This window comes from Arachis duranensis, chromosome 1, assembly GCF_000817695.3.
Source record: "Arachis duranensis cultivar V14167 chromosome 1, aradu.V14167.gnm2.J7QH, whole genome shotgun sequence".
Taxonomy (NCBI): Eukaryota; Viridiplantae; Streptophyta; class Magnoliopsida; order Fabales; family Fabaceae; genus Arachis; species Arachis duranensis.
This window is the reverse complement of record NC_029772.3, coordinates 103,260,972-103,282,832: the sequence shown is the minus strand read 5'-3', so window position 1 is coordinate 103,282,832 and position 21,861 is coordinate 103,260,972. Positions and strand designations below refer to the sequence as shown.

Here is a 21,861-nt window from a genome sequence, read left to right as displayed (position 1 = left end):
CTTAGTAATTAATATATAAATTCTTTTTTTTTTTAAGAGTCATTGTCTATTATACTATGGTCATAAACACAGTGCATTTCTTTAACAAAAATAAGGAAATGATCTCTGGAGGGGGAAAAATTGTATACTGACTTACAAGACATAGATTTGCCTAATTTAAAAAATTAATTAAAAGAGAAAAAAAAGAAGAAGGAAAGAGAAATGAACAGCAATAATAATAATTCGGTGCATAGTTGGAATTAATATATATTCTTAGTGCAAGATTACATGTAATATTCTCAGCTTGATTTGAAATATTATTGAAAAGATGTTAAGACAAGTAATTATTTGGTTTATTGTGGAACCTACAAAACGACATTAAGAGTTGGCTTTGCTAGCCCAAGAATTGATATTTTGGCCATTAAAGAGAGACAATAGAAGATGGTACAAGTCACATTCTTTTGGTACCTTTCTCTTTATATGCATTTGGTATTTTCTTGATATTGCAGTTAATGCTGAAATTGACAATTATGTAATATAATGTCACTCTTTACTATACTATGATAATTAACTTAAATGGGACTTAGTACTTCTCCAATGAAATGTGTGATGACAACTTTTGAAGATTGAATAAAAGCTCAGGCAAAAAAATTAATAGTGAACATTCACTTACCAAAAATTACTGCATGTATAAGATTACTGCATGTATAAGGTAAGATTTAAACCCCTAACACTTGTTTAAATAAACGAGTAAATTAACCATTCGACCAATCCAAGTTAGTTAACACTTTAAATGTTCAAATATCATAACTCATTCGAGGATCGATATGGCGGGTACCTAAATTAGGCCTGCATCTCTAGCACATGCCAAGTTGAAGAAAATTGGGGTGGTAGTTACCAACCAAATGAAATAGGTCATGAATGAGAAGACACCAAACAAAACAGAAAGGTTATCTCTTAGTTGTTGAGGGAAGAACCAAACTGAAAATGGGACCATTTTTGTTGCTTAGATAAGGTAGCCCATATCAATACATACTTTTAAGATAAGTTCATTGAGTACACTACCAAATCAACATTAGAAAAATTTTGACATTGACAAAAAAAACCTAAAAAACGCAAAACACAGAAAAAAACCCAAAAGATTAATAAGTATATTGGCGTCAAAATCTTTCGCATACTATCTTAATAGTTCCCTCTAAGTTTAATTATAAGATGGTTCCAAGAACATGGAAATGGGAAAAAATATGCATGGTTGGTACAATGTACAGTGAAAAGCACATGCAACACTCTTTTCATGGTTCGTTAGCTTTGGGGATTGCTCAACTGTCGGGGGCAACTACCACATGAGGATCGATGGTGACGGTTAGAAAGATACCGAAAAATAAAATAAAATAAACGTATGCTAATTGTAAGTAATCCTTGCTTAATTAGATATTATTTGCAACTATTATAAGAATAGGAACCGAACAAAAAAATTTTGGGAAACTATATACCTCAATATAACTGAACAAGAATATAAGAAACCAGGCTCATATAAGATGGAAACAAGAACATTAGAGTAACTAACTATTGATGCCTGCAAGAGAAAAAATAGAAGTAGTCTTCAACAAAATTTTCTTCCTTAGAGTGAATGAAGACGGGAAAGTAATAAATGGATAAATAACTCACTAAATTAAAGACTACTTTCTACCACTACCTACACCTCCTAAAGGTAAAATCATCAATTTTCAGATCAAGGGGTGTCACAGCCAATAATAGCATTTATATGTATCCCAAACAATCCAAGATGTTAGCCTATACCACCAGTTATATGAACCTCTATCACCTTGAGAACGGGGAATGTACAAATCGCCACGCAGACTAGGTCTTCATAACCATCAGCAAATAACCGAGTTCAAATTAGCTTTGCTGGTTCGCTGCATTCTTCTGTCCTTGGGTTCATGCAATCCGCCATTACACCTGGTTATTCAGAGGAAAAGGTTATATTACGGTAGCAAACCGGCGTTTAATACAAACTTGGAAGACAGCAACCTTACTATTACCCCGAGGCGCATGAGATATAGCTAATATGCAATGAAATCCACAAAGGAAAACATAATCCGGCTTTTCATGTGTGATAAACAAACAAGTAATAAAACAGACAAAGATCCATCTTGGGTTAGATGATCTCGCTTTAACAGAAATAATTGAAATGAAGAAGGGTATTATATTTCAGTAATCCGGATGGAAAGGAACTTAAATTATGACTTCTTTCCAAGATAGAGGTCTGTTGGTCAAACATGCATTATCCAACCATTACAAGATCCAATTATTATACTATTGCTAGTTAATTATTAGTAGGTCTATTGCTTGACTTCTTTATTTTTCAGTGCCCTATTTCAATGATAAAGAAGTAAATATTTGATCGCTCTCGAATGCTTAATCTATTGATTCGGGGCAAGCCAAACAGTATAAAACAGGCCTCATAAATGCGAATGGGTGCAGAAGGTTTCAGAAATTCAAAGTTGCAGTTTGGTGCATCGCTTTTGTTATCATGTCTTGGAACTTCAAAATTGGAAATTGGTACACTTGTTTGGCCATCAGTTTTTGAACTTACTATGTCACTTGCTCCATCATTTTTCGCGTTTTCACCTATGGGTTGGGGTGCTTCATTCTTTCCATCATCATTTCGATTCAAAGAAACAGGTTCAGGTTCTGGGTTAGCAGAAACCTGCAGAATAGTCATGTATATACATATTAAAGAAAAAACTACAGAAAAAGTCTCCCAGTATTCCCTGCTATCTTCCAACTGTTCGCACAATTATATCTAGGAAATTCTCACAATGTCATCTTATAATGGAAAACAATAAACCATTGTCAGTGGCACAGATATAAAATTTAAATTAACAGTAGTATGCTAATGGTTTATATGAAACAAAAATACTATTTGTAACTAGCAGATATACAGCATCTAATAATAAAACTCAGTGGAAAAGAAAAGTCTCAAGCAATGAGTACTCTAGGTTGCATTTGGAAGGGAGACAAAGATTGAGAGATTGAGACTGGGAGATGGAGACTGAGACTAAATTAAGAGTCAGTATTATGTTTGGTATAAACTACATTGGACTGAATTATGTCTCAATATTATGTTTAATTTAAGATAAATATGGAGATTGAGGGGTAGTTTGAAATTTAAAGAGTTAAATGAGGGTATTTTTAAGAAAAAATGTTATTAAAATTTCAGTCTCAGTGTCAAAAAAGTTCAGTTCCCTGTGTCCTCATTTTCTAGAAGTCCTGAAGGGACTGAAATTTTGAGTCCTTGAACTGAAATTTTAGGGTGCATTTGGTTTGTATTTTCATTTTCTGTTTTCATTTCAGTGTTTTCTGTTTTTTTATTGTGAAGGAAAAAGTGAAAACAGGATTTTATTGTTTTCACTTTTTCCTTCACAAAATCTAAAAAACAGAAAACACTGAAAATGAAAACGCAAACCAAATGCACCCTTAGTTTCAGTTTCTGACCATCAAACACAATATTGAGTCTCAGTCCTCCAGTTTCAGTCTCAGTCTCTGAAAACAAACACTACCTCAGTTATGCCATTTCCAGCACCAGCAATGCAGATGGCAACTGACAAGAAAATATATCCAACACTATACAAAAAAATAAAATATAAATCAAAACATCTAAATCAACCCCCTTTCACTAAGGAAGCAAAGCCAAATCATTGGATCAATCAAAATTTTCACTCGAAAAAACATTCATGTTTAACGATCTCTGACATACTACTCTAGAACTACATCCAACAGAGGTAAGAGAACAACTTTAACCTTATGGGTATCAGAAGTGTCAGCAGCTGTCAGGTTGCTTGATAGAAGAGCAGCAACCCCTTCAGCACGGTGTTCATGAGATTCTAAACTCTCTCCATGAACTGTTTGTCTGTTTTCTGTTTCATCTTGATTGTTCACTTTAGGAATCTTTGATTTATCAGGGTGTATACCATTTGAGATAACATCAGTTTCACCACCGGCCCTTTTCCTGCTTCGGCAGTCAAGCAAATGTTTAAATGAAACTACATAAAAATTGCTTACTTTAAATATGTTTTAATCCTCACAAATATGGGTCATTATAAATTTTGTTTTGATTTTGGTCCTAATCATTTGGATTGTGTTGAATTATGATGTTTATAATGCCTAGAAAAGATTTAGAAAGCCCTTATTATTACGAAAAACAGAAATTGCAATATTGAGGCTGAACTCCTATTCCAAATAGTAAAAATTTAAGCCAGAATACTTGTAACACATTGAAAGGAGAAAGTGAAATGAAAAAGTTATACCTGGTTGAAGTATTAGCAGCTGGGTGCAAAGACTTTGGCTTATTTGAAAACAGAACACCTCGAAGAAGCTTTCCATCAATAATAGTTTCGATAGTATAACCTTCCGAGATGGATTCAGTAACCTTGCATTCAAACATTTTCTTTCCAGGAGTGAAGCCTTGATTTACTGGGAGATTTAGTCTACCTGCATTCGTAGTACAGGATATTCAACTGTCGCAAACTAGTACTTTGAAAAGTAATTACCCAAACATATTTCCCATTCTTTTCCTCTCCTAGGTAATCAAAATCAAAACTTTTTCAGAGAGAATATCATTTTTTAGTCAACACTTAATTAATGATAGCCTACAGAAAAAGTTAATGCACACTGGTTGAAGAACCAAAACTAGTAGTTCTTAATGCCTTAGACTTATTGAACAAAGTAGCAGAAATCATTCAATGTAAGGCCAAAAATACCTCAGAGGAACTTCCTCAATCCAGTATACAATCTTTGATCGGATAAAACAAAATTAGACACTTGCAGGTCCATATATCAAAAACTTTATATGTAAGTGAAGTTACTTACTTGGCTGGCTATAATTCAACACTGTCATGAGCGGGCTAACATCAGCACCGACTCCATATCTAACCAGAACTTGATTTTGAACAGGATTGGTATTTTGCTCTTGGCATTTTAGTTTCAACTGCTTTCTTAAAGATAACTTCTCTGGTCTCTGTTCGCTTTCCCTAGCAATCCCTAAAAAAGTATGAAACATCTGACAATTGTTATATACTTAATAATTGAGAGAAATAGCAGAACCAAGATGTTAGTGGAGAAAAATCTTTACTGGCAATTATAACAAAATCGAACCTGTGTAGAGGAAATACATGTCGTCCAGGGCCTCGAGGCTTTTATTACAACCACCGATGAACACAAGAGCACCGCCCACAAATGGGTCTAAACAGTCACCGGCTACAGAAAATCGAGCAGAAGGGCCATTGGTAGTCGTTGCAACATTTGTCCAAATACCAGTATCTACACGCAATCAGAATTCAGAAATGAAAGACGATATTGTGGAATATCAACTCAACCCATTATTGACAGAGATATAATTCCACCACTTTCAGAATAAACTTAAAAACACAAAGAATGTGCATAAGCTCTATTTAACATACCAATGTCAAGCATATAGAGGTCATTGTATAGGTTTTGTGCATCCGTAAATCCGCCAAATACAAACAAGTTCTTGCCAAAAGCGACAGTAGAATGACCAGCTCGTGGAGGCAACAGTTGGCCTGATGTACTCAGCTCCCTCCAAATTAGAGTATCTAATATTGACAGAATTTCCAAAAAAAATATTACACTTTAATAGATGTGCATTTCGGACAGGCTATTAATTGAAGTATTTTAACAATTCATTGAAAAAGGATAGAGCTGATTAATACCAGTATCAAGGATGTGGACATCAGACAAGTAATAATCATGACCATCTTCACCCCCTAACACGATAATTTTGTTTTTCCAAGACGAGCAAGTATGGCTATCGCGAGGAGATGGTGGAGTGCCTGATGTTTGAGCACACTTCCATACAAATGTTTCTACAAATCGAAGATTGACAAGAAATAATCAGCCTTTTTTACATTTAGGTATTAATGGTATTAGTTGTGTAGTGAAATTATATCGATCAATAGCCGGCTGCATGATTACGGAGAATCACCTGTATTCAATATATAAAGATCATTATAGTAGACTTCAGTATTATTATCTGCAGATTTTCCACAACCACCAAAGATGAATAGCCGTTTGCCAACAACTGCAGCACTATGACCCTCCCGTGCCTCTGGCCCTTCGCCTCTTATAGTTGGAGATATCCACGTATTTGAAGCTAAAAATGATTTAACATCAGCAAGTTGAATATCAAAGTGGTAACAATCTAGTAACTAGGCATAACAGCAAAACATTGTTTTCAATTAAGCGTTAATTTCCAGCAATATCGCCAAAAAGAAAAAAATTGCAGGACCAGAATTTTACAGGTTATGCATATATGATATACCATTCAACTTCAGCCAAAAATTCATGCATTCAAATCTTGGATTTTGGAGGCAAAATGGGTATCAAGATTATGAGAGACCAACCCGTGGAGCATAAATAACAAAATGAAAACTCACAAGTGTCTAGAATATGCAAATCCTTCAACGGGTTCATGCCATCGGTACCCCCAAACACATACAGATTATCACCAATTGCAGTGCAAGTATGGCTGTCTCTAGGAGTAGGCGGGGTGCCTTTTATTGCAGGTTGGCTCCAAGTCTGTTTCACTGCAAATCAGCAAAGACAATTGAGAAAATAAAGAATGCACACATTAACCAGCCGTACCCAAGAATAATAGAACAGAATCATTGAAAAAAAAATGCAATCCATATCATATGCGCACATGCGCGCGCACATGCACACATATACTGTGACTATGTTGTATATATCAATATTTTCAGTTCCAAATCCCTCAAAACCTATAAAAATAAAACTAGACACAATTTTTTTTAGAACAAAAAGTTTAAGTGGATTCAGCAGGCAAACAAAGGTCTCACAGTGCCAAAAATGTGAACATATTTTCTATCAGCACACAACAGAGCATCAACAAACATTGAAAATCAACACAAACCTATGATACCTCTTAAAAGAAAGACCTACAACGAAAGTATAAATAAATGCAAGTAAGTATTCAAGATTTCACGAATCTAACAATCTAGCAACAAAAACGGAAACAAACAGAATCTTTGAAGAATAAACACAAAAACCATTAAAAATAAAGAATCTCATCAGAACAACACAGGGAACAACAACAAAAATTCACAAAGAATATTAAAATAAAAACAACATGATCACAGAAAGAAACAAAAAGGAACAGCATTGGAAGAAAGAAAAGAGGGGTGGCAGAGTTGAGTGGCACTCACCAGTGTCAAAGACATGAACTTGGTTGGTCTGACAGTTATCTTTGCCATAACCACCGAAGACATAGACAAGTCTGCCACCTCTAATGGCGTTGCAGGTGTGTCCCCACCTCTTCCCTGGCCCTCCTCCATCATTGCCCTCTAAAGGGTTCATCTGAACCTTTTCCCACCTCATTTTTTTTTTCTTTCTATCTCTCACTCTCTTTCAATAACCGAAGGGGAAAAAATTATTACAGGGTGCGAAATTTGCAGAGAGAAAAACCGAAAACGCACCACCCCAATACAATAAAAACTTTAAAAAACGAAACTTTATCTGTTTTTTTAATTCGAGAAGCGGGGAAGAAGAGATGGGGTGGGCGAAAAAATGACTAAAATCGAATCAGAGAGAAGAGAAAGGCATGCAAAAGGGAAAAATAATAATAATAAATAATTAAAAAAGGGGTATAATTTTCATATCAGAGGGAGTGTGAAAAATAAATGGTGGTTTTGCTGATAGAGACGAAGCTTGTAAAAAAATGATATTTATTAAACTTAATTAATCACAGAAGAGAGAATCTGATCGTAGAATTGTTTATATGATACGTGGCATGTAGGTGGTCGTTGGATTCGAGGCCTTTTATTTTATTTTAGTTTGGGTTACGGACTTACGGGTATAATAAAGGGGGAAAAAAAAATAAAGAATTGATTTTGTTCCTTTTACAGTTTTACCTGCTTCTTCTCCTGCAAACTTCTCTTCTTTTTTCGTTTTTAAAGAAATTGAAAAAGTAAAGTGTAATCTCTCACTCTTAATAGTTTTTTTTATATGTTTTTTTGTTCCACTTATACAATAAACTCCGCCTATGTTACACTAGCGGTACATAGCCAGTCTCAAGCCCGGATAAAGGAAGAGGGTTGTGTTAGGTCTTCGGCAACCAACATAAAATTATAGCCGAACCCCCATGACATGAATCAAAGATATTATTGCGCTAAAGCTAGGTCGTTGCCCGGAAGCAACGCGCCGTATGGCTCGAGTACGGTGTCAAAGCAAAAGCCGCTGCATCGGTGCCCGGATGTAGTGTTAAATGAGCAAGGGTTCTCGCGTTTTCGTGAACGGACGAGGGTAAATAAGCTAGTTCACAAAGTAAAAGGTAAAGGTCGAAACGACAGAAGGTTGAGATTTGGGACATGGAACATAGGCACGCTAACAGGAAAGTCCATGGAGGTGGTAGACACCATGACAAGGAGGAAGATTAACATTATGTGCCTACAAGAAACGAAATGGGTTGGTGCAAAGGCTAGAGAGTTGGATACTTCTGGTTTCAAACTTTGGTATACAGGAAAAGTGAAGAATAGGAATGGGGTTGGAATAATTGTGGATAAGCAGTGGAAGAAGGACGTAGTGGATGTTAAGAGGGTGGGAGATCGGATCATCTCTATCAAACTTGTGGTGGAGGGAGGTACTTTCCATGTGATTAGCGCCTATGCACCGCAAGTGGGTTCAGACGAACAATACAAGATTAGGTTTTGGGAGGATCTAGAGAGTTTGGTTCAAGGCATACCTTTGGGAGACAAGATTTTCTTAGGAGGAGATTTAAATGGCCATGTTGGGAAAGAAGTGACTGGATATGGGAGTATTCACGGAGGCCATGGTTTCGGGGTGATCAATGCCGAGGGTAAAACTATTTTGGACTTTTCCTCAACCTTTGATCTTCTCATCGCAAATACATGTTTTAAAAAGAGAGACGAACATCTTATAACCTATAAGAGTGGCATGACAAGCTCTGAAATCGACTTCTTCTTGTTGAGGAGAGTCGACCGAAAATTTTGCATTAACTGTAAAATTATTCCGGGAGAGAGTTTGACAACACAACATAGGGTGCTCGTCATAGATTTTCGCGTTGAGCAAAAGTTGAGGAAAAGACATCATACGAAGAACCCAAGGACGAGGTGGTGGCAGATGAAAGGTGAGGAACAAAAAAGCTTCCTAAGACGGGTAGGAGAAGAGACAAAGTGGGATGGGAATCGAGTGTACAAGAAAAGATAAAGATAAAAAGTGAGCGCTTTAAAGAGTGGTTTTTATGCCACAATGTAGATAATTGGGAAAATCTAAGACGACAAAGAAAGAGATAGAAATGGCTACAAGTGAAGCAAGAACAAGAGCATATGAGGGTCTCTACCAGTCTTTGGGCACAAAAGAAGGAGAAAAACGTATATATAGAATTGCAAAGAGCCATGAAAGAAGAACGAGATATTTGGATCAGGTTAAGTGCATAAAGGATAAGGATGGAGAGGTATTGGCTCAAGAGGAGAAGATTAATGAAAGGTGGAAGAGCTACTTCTACGAGTTATTTAATGAGGGATAGAAGACTCTTCCGAGCCTTGGTCGATTATGTACAAGGGAAGAAGATCAAAACTTTGACTACTATCGAAGGATTCGAGACTTCGAGGTAAAAGAGGCCCTAAAGCAGTTGAAAAATGGCAGGGCTGTAGGAGCTGATAATATCTTGATTGAGGTTTGGAAGGGCCTTGGTGGAAAAGGCATAACTGGTTAACCAATATTTTTAATGAGATTTTAATGTCAAAGAAGATGCCTGATGAGTGGAGAAATAGCACCTTAGTACCTATCTACAAGAATAAGGAGGATTATAGCACGTTGGTACCTATCTACAAGAATAAGGAGGATATACAAAGTTGCAGAAACTATCGAGGGATTAAGCTTATGAGTCATACTATGAAGTTATGGGAAAGGGTGATAGAACGGAGGTTGAGAAAAGAAACACAAGTAACAGAGAACCAATTTGGATTTATGCCAGACAGATCTACCACTGAAGCGATATACCTATTAAGAAGGATGATGGAGAGGTATCGTAGTAATAAAAAGGATCTACATATGGTGTTTATTGATTTGGAAAAAGCGTATGATAGGGTACAAAGGGAGGTCTTATGGAAGGTTTTAGAAAAGAGGAGAGTAAGGATCACATATATTCGGGCAATTAAAGACATGTATGATGGGGCCACAACTAGTGTGAAGACTCAAGGTGGTGCGACAGAGGAATTTCCTATTGGTATAGGATTATACCAGGGATCATCCTTAAGTCCATACCTTTTCACATTAGTCTTGGAAGTACTCACAGAGCACATCCAAGAGTCTGTGCCATGGTGCATGCTTTTTGCCGATGATATCGTCCTTATGGGAGAGTCAAGAGAAGACCTAAATAAGAAGTTGGAGTTATGGAGAGAAGCTTTAGAAGTGTATGGTCTGCGCATAAGCCGTAGCAAGACGGAATATATGGAATGTAAGTTCAGTCTGAGAAGGGAAAACTCCAATATAGAGGTGAAAATTGGAGAGAACATCCTACGAAAAGTTAAAAGTTTTAAGTATCTTCGGTACATCATACAGGATAATGGAGAGATTGAACATGATGTAAATAATAGGATCCAAGCAGGTTGGTCAAAATAGCGGAGTGCATCTGGTTTTATATGCGACAAAAAAGTGCCTTTAAAACTTAAAGGTAAATTCTATCGCACCGCTATAAGACCGGCTATGATGTATGGTACGGAGTGTTGGGCGGCTAAAGGGGAGCACGAACATAAGCTGAGTGTGGCAGAGATGAAGATGTTGAGATGGATGAGTGGTCATACGCGATTGGATAAAATAAGGAATGAAGATACAAGGGAGAGAGTTGGAGTAGCACCCATTGTGGAAAAGATGGTTGAATCGCGTCTCAGGTGGTTTGGACATGTGAGAAGAAGACCGATAGAACAGGCTGGATGAGATGAAAGATGGACAAGGGGAGAAAGGCAGAGGAAGACCTAAGAAGACCATCCATGAGGTGGTCAAACGAGATCTACATTTAAACGGTCTCTCTGTAGACATGATACATGATAGAGCACAATGGCGTCGTTTGATTCATGTAGCCGACCCCACTTAGTGGGACAAGGCTTTGTTGTTGTTGTTGTTGTTGTTCCACTTATACAATAAATGGTAAGAGATCACACTTTACTCTCTAAAATACAATTCAAAATTTAGAGGATCCAAATCTTACGTATACAAATCTTTTTAGCATCCAAATCCAATCAAGTTGGCCCAAATTCAACAAAAACTAACTTCACAATACAAAACATGTAAACATATGCTCGTACAAACTGTTCATTAGCGCGAACATTAATATGAAAAATGTTTCGTCTCTCTTGATCAAAACTGAAACAAAAAAATTTCAAATGACGCTCAAAATTTCTCAAAAATCTCTCAAAATCTTTTCGAAAATGAAGAAAATTTTCGAAATTACATTCCAAATTTTCACCAAAAAACACAAAAAGAGAAGACGAAACATTATTCAAGCTACTCAGAAACTGATCGTCCATGTTTTTTTTCACTTTTCTCTTTTGCAAATTCGATAGCAAAACACTAATAGTCATATTTCTGTTTATTTAGTAGATTCATTTTGTGTTCTCACGATAAAGTAGATATTATTGTTCTCATTATACTGTTTATTTTGCAATAACTGTGCTAAGTCGATGTAAGAATACTGTGGTAGTACTTCTCGTATCGTTTAACCTATATTGCATCTGTTTCAGGAATTTGAATGTGTTTTTGTGCATGTTTGAGTGATTTGCATCTTTTGAATTAAATTTTTGTGTAGTAATCAATGAGAACATTTGGTGTATTTTGTCTGAATTGATGTGCAATTGATGTTGTTATCCTGGATTTGGTGTAACAAGGTCATAGAATGTTGTTGTAGTACTTCTGGTGTCATTTTGTGCATGTTTAAAAATGATGGATGTGTTTTTCTTCATGTTTGAGCAATATGAATGTTTTGAACTGAGTTTTTGTGTAGTAATAAATAATTACTTTTGGTGCATTTTGACTGATTTACGGTGTAATTAGTTTTTTTTCTCCTGGATTTGGTGTAATTAGACCATAGAAAGTTGCTATCGTGATTATGTCGTCATTTTGTGCATGTTTGAGTGATTTTTATGTGTTTTTGTGCATGTTTGAGTGATTTGCATCTTTTAAACTGAGTTTGTGGCAAATAATCAACATGTGATTTCGGTTCATTTTGACTAAATTGAGGTGCAATTAGTGCTTTTGTCCTGAATTTGGTGTAATTAGGCCATAGAATATTGTTGTAGTACTTCTGGTTTCATATTGTGCATAGTTAACTGATTTTCATGAGTTAAATATTGTGTTGTTATCTATTAATATAATTCTACTTCATTCTTTACAAAAAAAAAATGATAATAAAAAAATTGCTAAGAAGAGCACCACAAAAAAGAAGACATTAGTATATTAAAACAACTTAATTATTGTTGTATGAATATAGTTATCTAAAAATTTTTATTTATTTATAGAAAACTCATGATTTGAGGTATTCAACAAGATTCATATCTGAAATATTCAGCAAGATGAGTGATAAAAGAAAGTTATTGTCGAAGAATTGGGATTTGGTGCGATGAAACATATTTCAAGATTGAATGTGACCCATAAACTGTTAAGAGAACTGGACAATTATTTTGATTTATATAATAACTCCCTGGACAAATGGTACGGGGGAATCAAGATCACCCCTGACAAGATAAGGGATGTCCTTTGTAATACCCTACCACACAGAGTCTTACGCTTAAGTCGTAAAGCAGAGATGGCAAGGTATTACGACCTCTAAAAGTAAAATACATACATAAATATAGTTGAAAGAATTCATATCTAAGGGCTTGAAGAATAAGCTAAACAAAAGCAAAAACAGGAAATCATGTAACACTCGTAAAGATATGCGTAAACTGGATAAACGAGATAAAAAGGGAAGATAACACATGCACGCACGCACGCACGCACGCGCGCGCGCCATGCGCGCACCACACACACACACACAATCCAAAGATATTCCAAAACATAACTAAAACACCTGTTTCTCCAAAAGCAACCTCTAAGAGGACAAAATATAAAATATACATGCGGAGATTTTATATACATATATATATAGACTAAAACAAAATATAACAGCCCAAAAGACAGTTCTTAGCTTGTAAAGAGGGTCTCTAGACGCTCAACGAGGTGCCTCTCGACCTGCATCTGAAAAATAACAAAAATATGTATGGAATGAGAATCGAGAGTTCTCAGCATGGTAAAGGTTTCTGGCATAGTTAATATAAAAGGTCCCAAAAAAGTCAGAGGCATTCCTAGAACTCCGACACTCAGATTTCAGCTTAAAGATCCAATAAACCAGAAATTAAGTAAGTTATCTAAGGTATTCAAGTTTTAAATCTAAATTTAACCTAACACTTCATTTTCTGTCTCCTCCAATCCTCCGAATCACCGGTAGAACAACCCCCTCACACTTTCGTCAAGAGGGATCTCTCAGAAAACATACACATACAATTCAAGCAAGAAAAATACAGATAGAGGTGCAATTACAGCAAGTAAAACAAGTAGCAGATAAGTAAAGTTAAGCAATTAAACAAACCAAAACAATGCACACTCAAGCAAAACATACAAATGCACATGATGTATGCCTATCCTATGCCTGACGAGTCTCATCTGTCGGTTATATAGCCAACCCGACATGTCCTGGTAGCTAACCATTGGACAGTCCCTCTGTGCGCCTATCCCCAGGCTCAAAAATATCTAGGAGAAAACACCAAACTCAATATATATATATATAACCTTTGATTAACCTTTTTTTTATGGCGCGAGGTAAGGCTTAGGATAATTAGGGTGTTACACTTGATCCCTCTATAGTTTCCACAACTTTGTATATCCCCTGTATTCTTGTAGATAGGTACCAAGGTGCTATTTCTCCACTCATTGGACATCTTCTTTGACTTTAAAATCTCGTTAAAAAGCTTGATTAACCAATTGATGCCTTTTTCTCCAAGGTCCTTCTAAAACTCAATCGGGATATTATCAGTTCCTACTGCCCTGCTATTTTTCATCTGCTTTAGAGCCTCTTTTACCTCAAAGTCTCGAATCCGTCAATAGTAGTGAAAGTTTTTATCTTCTTCCCTTGTGCATAACCGACCAAAGCTCAGAAGAGTCTGATGTCCTTCATTAAATAATTCATGGAAGTAGCATCCTTATCCTTTATGCACTTAACCTGATCCAAATCTCTCGTTTTTCTTTCACGGCTCTTTACAATTCTATATGTACCTTTTTCTCTTTCTTTCGTGCCCAAAGACTAGTAGAGACCCTCATATGCTCTTGTTCTTGTTTCACTTACAGCTACTTTTGTCTCTTTCTTAGCCGCCTTATATTTTTTCCAATTATCTACATTGCAACATAAAGACCACTCTTTAAAGCACTCCATTTTCATCTTTATCTTTTCTTATACACTCGCATTCCACCACCAGGACTCCTTGTCTCTGGGTCCTATCCCTTTAGATTCACCACAATTTTTTTTTGTTGTTCTTCTAATAACTTCTACAATTTCTCTCCACATATCTTCCACGCTTCCATTCCCATCCCACTTTGCCTCATCTCCTACCCGTTTTAGGAAGCTTCTTTGTTCCTCACCTTTCATCTGCTACCACCTCATCCTTGGGTTCTTCGTATAATGTCTTTTCCTCAATTTTTGCTCAACGTGAAAATTCATGACGAACATCCTATGCTGTGTTGTTAAACTCTCTCTCGAGATAATTTTACAATTAATGCAAAATTTCCAGTTGACTCTCCTCAACAAGAAGTCGATTTGAGAGCTTGTCATGCCACTCTTATAGGTTATACGATGTTCGTCTCTCTTTTTAAAACATGTATTTGTGATGAGAAGGTCAAAGGTTGAGAAAAAGTCCAAAATAGATTTACCCTCGGCATTGATTACTCCGAAATCATGGCCTCCATGAATACTTTCATACCCAATCACTTCTCTTCCAACATGGCCATTTAAATCTCCTCATAAGAAAATCTTGTCTCTCAAAGGTATGTTGATAAACCCCGATTTTGTGGTTTATTTTGTGCTTATTTTGGGAGATTTTATCACCTTTTCTCACATTTATTCAATGAAATAGCATGGTTTTGCAATTCTCCCTTGATTTGTGCTTAAATATAAAAACATGCTTTTTAGGCCCTAAAATAGCTAAATTTAATTCACTTTAATTCCATTCGATGCCTTGATATGTTTGTTGAGTGATCTCAGGTTCATAAGTCAAGTATTGGATGGAAGAAGTGAGGAGAAAAGCATGCAAAGTGGGAGGACTCATGAAGAAATGAAGGAACCGTAAAGCTGTCAAGCCTGACCTCTTCGCACTCAATTGACCATAACTTGAGCTACAGAGGTCCAAATGAGGCGGTTCCAGTTGCGTTAGAAAGTTAACATCTGCGGCTTCAAAATGATATAAAATTTGCCATGGTTTCCTGACGCATAGAGGTGCGCACGCGCACTATACGCGTGCGCACTGAAGGAGCATCGTGGGTCCATTTTGGGCAACTCGTTGGGGGCGATTTCTAGCGCATTTTGGGCCCAATCCAACTCATTTCTGATGCTATTGAACCCAAGGATTGAAGGGGGAATGAACCAAGTAGCCATATTTTAGTTTTCATCATGTTTTAGGGAGAATTCTAGAGAGAGAGGCTCTCTCCTCTCTCTAGATTTTGGGGGTAGTTTTAGTTAATTCTTCTTGGATCCAAGTTATAATTCTTGTTTTGATTTAGTTCTTCCTTTTAATTTCTTGTTATTACATATCTATTCTTCTAGTTTTACTTGTCAATTCCTTTATTTTGCCATTTTTTATGTTTATGAACAATTGTTGATCTTAATTTTCTTTAATGCAATTTTATGTTTCCATGTTCTTTTATGTTAATCTTGCTCACTATTATTGATTTCTTGCTATTGATAGTTATGGGTTTCATTTAATTTTTGCATTTTGTTATGTTTACTTTCTTGCACACTAGGTATTTGATGAAATATTTTCTCTAGTTTTTGAGTAGTTCTCTTTACTCTTGGCCTAGGTGGAGTAATTAGTGACGCTTGAGTTATCTAATTCCTTTGATTGATTGACAATTGGAAGTTGCTAATTGATTTGGATACCACTAACATTAGTCTTTCCCTTGGGAGTTGGCTAGGACTTGTGGAATCAAGTTGATTCATCCACTTGACTTTCCTCCATGGTTAGAGGTTAACTAAGTAGTAGCAATGGATAATTTGTGATCACAATTAAGGAGGATAACTAGGCTAGGACTTCTAGTTCTCATATCTAGCCAAGAGCTTTGTTAGTTGTTAGTTTATTTTCATTACTATTTACATTCCATGTCTCTTATCCCAAAAACCCCAAAATATACTTCATAGCCAATAATTGAGCACTTCATTGTAATTCCTTGTGAGATTACCCAGAGTCTAAATACTTCGATTAATTTTTATTGGGGTTTGTACATGTGACAACTCAATATTTTTTATGTGAGAATTGTTTGTTGGTTTGGAGCTATGCTTACAATGAAGTAATTCTTTCTATAAGAAGAAAATCTAGACCATTGAGCAAATCTCGTTCATCAAAATGGCGCCGTTGCCGGGGATTGCAATGGTGTTATATTGTTGGCTATTGTATATATGTGAATATTGTAAATAGCTTACTTTTTGGATTGCTTGTTAGTTTTTGCTAGTCTTAGTGTTTTGTTTCATTATTTCTTATTAGTTTTTTTTTCTTATTTTCTCTTGCTACCATGAATTCTCACTTTGGCTATGAGTGTAATTACAACTATGTTGTAAGAGATGGAATTTACAATGACAACATGCATCAAGGATTTGGAGATCAAAGGTGGGAGGAGCCTCAAGCTTATGGACAACCTTCTTGGCAACAACCTCCCCTGGCTTCCAATGGGTATAATTCAAATCTTGATGCATACCAGTCTAATATATGTGATGACCCTTATTGTGATTGTCAACCACAATCATCATATGCATATGAACCCCCTCCTCAATATAGCCCTTCACCATACTCACAAGCCTCATACCACCATTCACCTCCGTATGATCCTAACCCATATCTACCAAGAAGTGCAACAAGAGGAGGAGGTAGAGGATATTGAACCAAAGGAAGTAGTGGTTGGCACCTTAGGATATGTTGAGTACATAGAGAAATCACAAATTGAAGAGCCTTCTTTCATGGAATTTGAAGTTGATGTTGAGGAGGAGAGTGCACAACCTCCCAAGCACAATGTGATTGAAGAATTGGAAGAAGTGACCCAAGAAATAGGTCCTCCTATTTATAATGATTCTGCATCAACATATGATCCTTTTGAGCTTGAAGAATCCTTCCCCACTATGCTCGGAATTGATGATGAGGTAGATTTTACTAAACCTCCTATCTATGATTTGAGTGATGGGGAAGAGATTGAAAACATTGGTGAAGAAGAATGGGAACTTGAGGAAGCTTGGCAAGGGGTGAAGCTTGAAGAACCTTGCCAAGTGGTGGAAGCCTTTAGAAGAGGATGGACGGGAGTGGAACATGCTTTATCAAGACCGTTGGGAACCCCTCCACCCAAGTTGTCATCCAATCCTTCGTTTGAGTGGGCAAAACTTCTAACTCTTAACTTTGTAATGCCACTTGAATATGGTTTACTTGAGACGGATGACTAACTTAGGGCACTTTGTGGAATTAAGCGTAAGAGGAGGATGTTTAGTGGTTGGTGTTGTAAATTTAGGCTCATTATGGTTGAAGCTTCAAGGAGCAAGGGTTGGACTAGTGCTCAATTTGATGGGTCTAGGAGGATAGTTTGGTGCTTCTATGAGAATTCATCTCTCTTGCCACCCGGAGAAAATCACCATGATCAACTCAAGGACGGGTGTGAAAACAAAGTGTGAGATCCCGGATCACACAAGGAGAATCAACTTTGGGAGCCCATGGTTTGTGAAGAACTCCATCAAGGCTTGGAGTTATTAACTTTAGATGATGAAGCACAATGGAGACCCAAGCATTGGTGGATGTTCAATGATGGATTCAAGCACAAGCCACCTTGATGGAAGCTCCCCATAAGTCCAACTTAAGGACAATAAACAAAAGTGCTAGGTGGGAGACACCCCACCATGGTAACATCTTTCCCTTTTTCTCTTTTGTATATATGGTAAATTAGTTTGAATTCATGTTTTGTTTAGTTAGTTTAGTTTATTTGGGAGCAATTGTTTTGAAGTGTTAGCATCATGTAGTGTAGTTTCTAGAGAGAGAAGCTCCCTCTTCTCTCTAGAATTAGGGTAGGTTAGGTTAATTTTATCTTAAATCTAGTACCAATTTCATGATCTCATCTTGTTTTCTCTACAATTTCATGTCTCTATTCTTGGTTCCTCTTAGTTTTCATGTTAATTCCCATTTTTGCTATCTTTTATGTTTATGAATGCTCATGTTAGATTTGAATATCTTTTAATGCAATTTGATGTTTGATGTTCATTTAATTGTTGATTTGAGTTGTTATTATTGTTTCCTTGCAATTGGTAGTTGGTAGATTTTATTATTCTTACACATTTACCATGCTTTCCTTTTATACCCACCAAGTTTTTGACAAAATGCTTGGTTGGGCTTTAGAGTAGAATTTTATGCTCTTGGCTTGGGAAGGTAACTTAGGAACTCTTGAGTTGCTAATGTCCAAGTGATTGATGATTGGGAGCCATTGACCTTAGATCTCACTAATTGAATTGGTGGATAACTAAGACTTACGGACTTGGATTGGCATAGCTCATTTGACTTTCCTTTACCACTAGTTAGAGGATGACTTAATGGGGTTAATCCTTGCCAATTCTCATGTTGTGGTTAGTGATAAGGATAGAGATCCTTGACCACCAACCCTTGCCAAGGCCCTTTTATTATTTGAATTTTCTTATCATTTACTTTTCATGTCTCTTATTCCAAAAAACCCCAAAACATACTTCATAGCCAATAATTTACCACTTCATTGCAATCCTCGTGAGACGACCCGGAGTTCAAATACTCCGGTTAATTCTTATTTGGGGTTTGTTCTTTGTGACAACCAAAATTTTTGTATGAAAGGATTATTGATCGGTTTGGAAACTATACTTTACAACGAGATTTTATTTGTGAAATTCTAAACCATCAAGAATTCGTTCATCATATGTCTTGAACCAAACTCTCTAGATCCTCCCAAAACCTTATCTTGTATTGTTCGTTCGAACCCACTTGTGGTGCATAAGCGCTAATCATATGAAAAACACCTCCCTCCACTACAAGTTTGATAGAGATGATCCGATCTCTCACCCTCTTGACATCCACTACGTCCTTCTTCCACTGTTTATCTACAATAATACCATCCCCATTCTTATTCTTCACCTTTCCTGTATACCAAAGTTTGAATCCAAAAGTATCCAACTCTCTAGCCTTCGCACTAACCCATTTTGTTTCTTTTAGGCACAAAATGTTAATCTTCCTTCTTGTCATAGTGTCCACCACCTTCATGGATTTTCCTGTTAGAGTGCCTATGTTCCATGTCCCAAATCTCAACCTTCTGTCGCTCCGACCTTTACCTTTTACTTTGTGAACTTATTTACCCTCGTCCGTTCACGAAAACGCAGGAACCCTTGCTCATTTAACACTATATCCGGGCACCAATACAACGGTTCTTGCTCATTTGACACTGTACTCGAGCCATACAGCGCGTTGCTTCCGGGCAACGGCCTAACTTTAGCATAATAACTGTCTTTGATTCATGTCATGAAGATTCGACTAAGTTTTTATGTTGGTTGTCGAAGACCTAACACAACCCTCCTTCTTTATTCGGGTTTGGAACCGGCTATGTATCACAAATGTAACATAGGCGAAGTTAGAATACAAAATATACATTGAAAATAAATTAAATAATATATATTTATATATAAATACATAATGATTGATTTTAATAGTTAATTTTAGTGTATATGATTAATGTTAAGTCTGTAACAGTATTATTTCAAAAAAAAATGTGATAACTTTTCAAGTTTTATTTGACTTAAACTAAATCATTTCCTTTTCTTCTTCCATGTATGTTCACTACAATAGGCGCGGCAGATGCCAGCGCCGAACTTCCTGCGATTTCACAAGACGCAGCAAGTAAGGGTAGATTGCTGCGATTCTTCTCCGAATTAGACTTTTGACGCGGAATCGATTTGATTTTGGGTCGAACCCACAAAGCCTGCCGCTAATTCCAAAACATCAACCAGGATATTATAACCCAACTTCGCCTCAGAATACCCAAAATTAACTATCTGAGAAACCCGCTAAAGGAGAGTGTAGAGCGCGCAAATCTCTTCCCTGCTCTACCGTTCCCCAATCTGTGACCATGGAGACTCGTGGTTGTCGATCCATCCTTCTCCCTCCTACCGTCGACCCTTTCCAAAATCAAATCCGTACCTTAGAGTCTTCATCGCGTGAACCATAAGGGGAAGAGGCACGAAACACATCTCCCCGCGTGCATCCTTGCCGCCGTTCTCCTCCGAACACCACTAACAGCTGCCCAGCGCTTCCCGTTGCAGGTGGATCCATCGTCAACCAGATTCGTGGGTTACAATAAAGGTATGTACAAAACCCTCTTTTTAAGTAAGGTTCTAGCTTGTTCTTTGTATGTTAGCTCTGTCTCGCATATGAATTTTTCCCTTTTTTTCACTAAATTTAACTGGTATCTGAAAGGGTAAATCAAAGGTCTGTGGCATAGTTTTTCAACAATGTCGCCTGAAACGAGAAGCCATAGAAATAAATTGGGAGTGACAACTCCTTTTTCCATGTAGTAGAACCTACCATCCAAAATTTGAAGTGTGTAAGTTAATGAAGTTGATGAGCCCTCAAACTAGAAGCAGATAATTCGTATCAATTATATCTAGAATTATAGTCCAAAATAATGAATCCTATTATCAAATATCAATGAAATAAAAGACTTGTCTGAATTTGAATACTATATCTATCCAAAGCTCTCAGTTTTTTCAATACACTCATAAGAGATGTGATAAGAAGTTGGATTGCTGATAAATAAAAAAGCAGTACAAAGTTGAGATGTAAGAGTTGGTCTCATGGTGGTGGTGGCTAATACTGGCAAGGTTAGATTGCATGAACGTTGAGACTCGAATGGCTGGATGATCATCAGCTGCATATGTAAAGTTTGAGTTCCAAAGTTGATATGTGTAGGACTGTTATCTTTGTAAAGAATTCAAGTATTCTATCATCTATAGCATAGTACACTCTTTAGATTATTACTCTTGTTTCTCAGTTCCTGTTATCTCATTACTACTTATTTCTCATTCTAATACACTTAGCAATTACTCATATATCTACAAACAACATAGCTCCTGCTACTATTCACAATCGAAAGGCCTAAGCTACCAAATGAAGTCAATGTTAAGAGTAAAGAAAAATGATAAAAGGACTAAGTTGCAATATTTGCCTAGTTAAAAATATTTCCTTTATCCCCTTGCCCTTTATCCCTTAAATATTTTCTGCTATCCCCTAACTTTGTATAAATATTTTCATGCTAAGAAGTAATGTTATAACCCCCATATTCCTGCTTTGGAATTCTTAGTTACTAAGTTTAGCTTTTGTGTTTTGTTAATCACATTTTTGTTTCCTCTTGCTCTGTTTAAGACCTTAGCACAAAAATCAGTGTTCTGTTCAAGACCTTACTGAGTTTCTCTTTTCTATTGCTTCATTGACCGAGTTTGTTCCCTAAGATTGTGTTGGGCTTCTAGCACTTATTATATTTCAAATTGGT

The 21,861-nt window shown here is 36.6% G+C and overlaps 1 protein-coding gene across 1 annotated transcript; it reads right to left on the bottom strand.

The window, feature by feature from the left end:
• Window positions 1-2,344: 2,344 nt before the first annotated feature.
• Window positions 2,345-7,690, bottom strand: LOC107468776 (tip elongation aberrant protein 1). The gene is made up of 10 exons (XM_016088141.3): window positions 7,221-7,690; window positions 6,435-6,584; window positions 5,984-6,151; window positions 5,712-5,864; window positions 5,442-5,594; window positions 5,137-5,301; window positions 4,852-5,022; window positions 4,290-4,473; window positions 3,784-3,991; window positions 2,345-2,689 (listed from the first exon to the last, which is right to left on the bottom strand). Exons 1-10 carry the CDS (start codon window positions 7,390-7,392, stop codon window positions 2,345-2,347), a joined length of 1,869 nt encoding a protein of 622 aa, XP_015943627.2. The 5' UTR covers window positions 7,393-7,690.
• Window positions 7,691-21,861: the final 14,171 nt, after the last annotated feature.

Bases quoted from the DNA above. Each gene is read 5' to 3' on its own strand.
- LOC107468776 (XM_016088141.3), bottom strand. From the start codon at position 7,392: ATGAGGTGGGAAAAGGTTCAGATGAACCCTTTAGAGGGCAATGATGGA. The intron at 6,585-7,220 runs GTGAGTGCCACT...GCTGATTTGCAG, and splicing joins AGTTCATGTCTTTGACACTG to TGAAACAGACTTGGAGCCAA. The intron at 4,474-4,851 runs GTAAGTAACTTC...CTACGAATGCAG, and splicing joins GTTGAATTATAGCCAGCCAA to GTAGACTAAATCTCCCAGTA.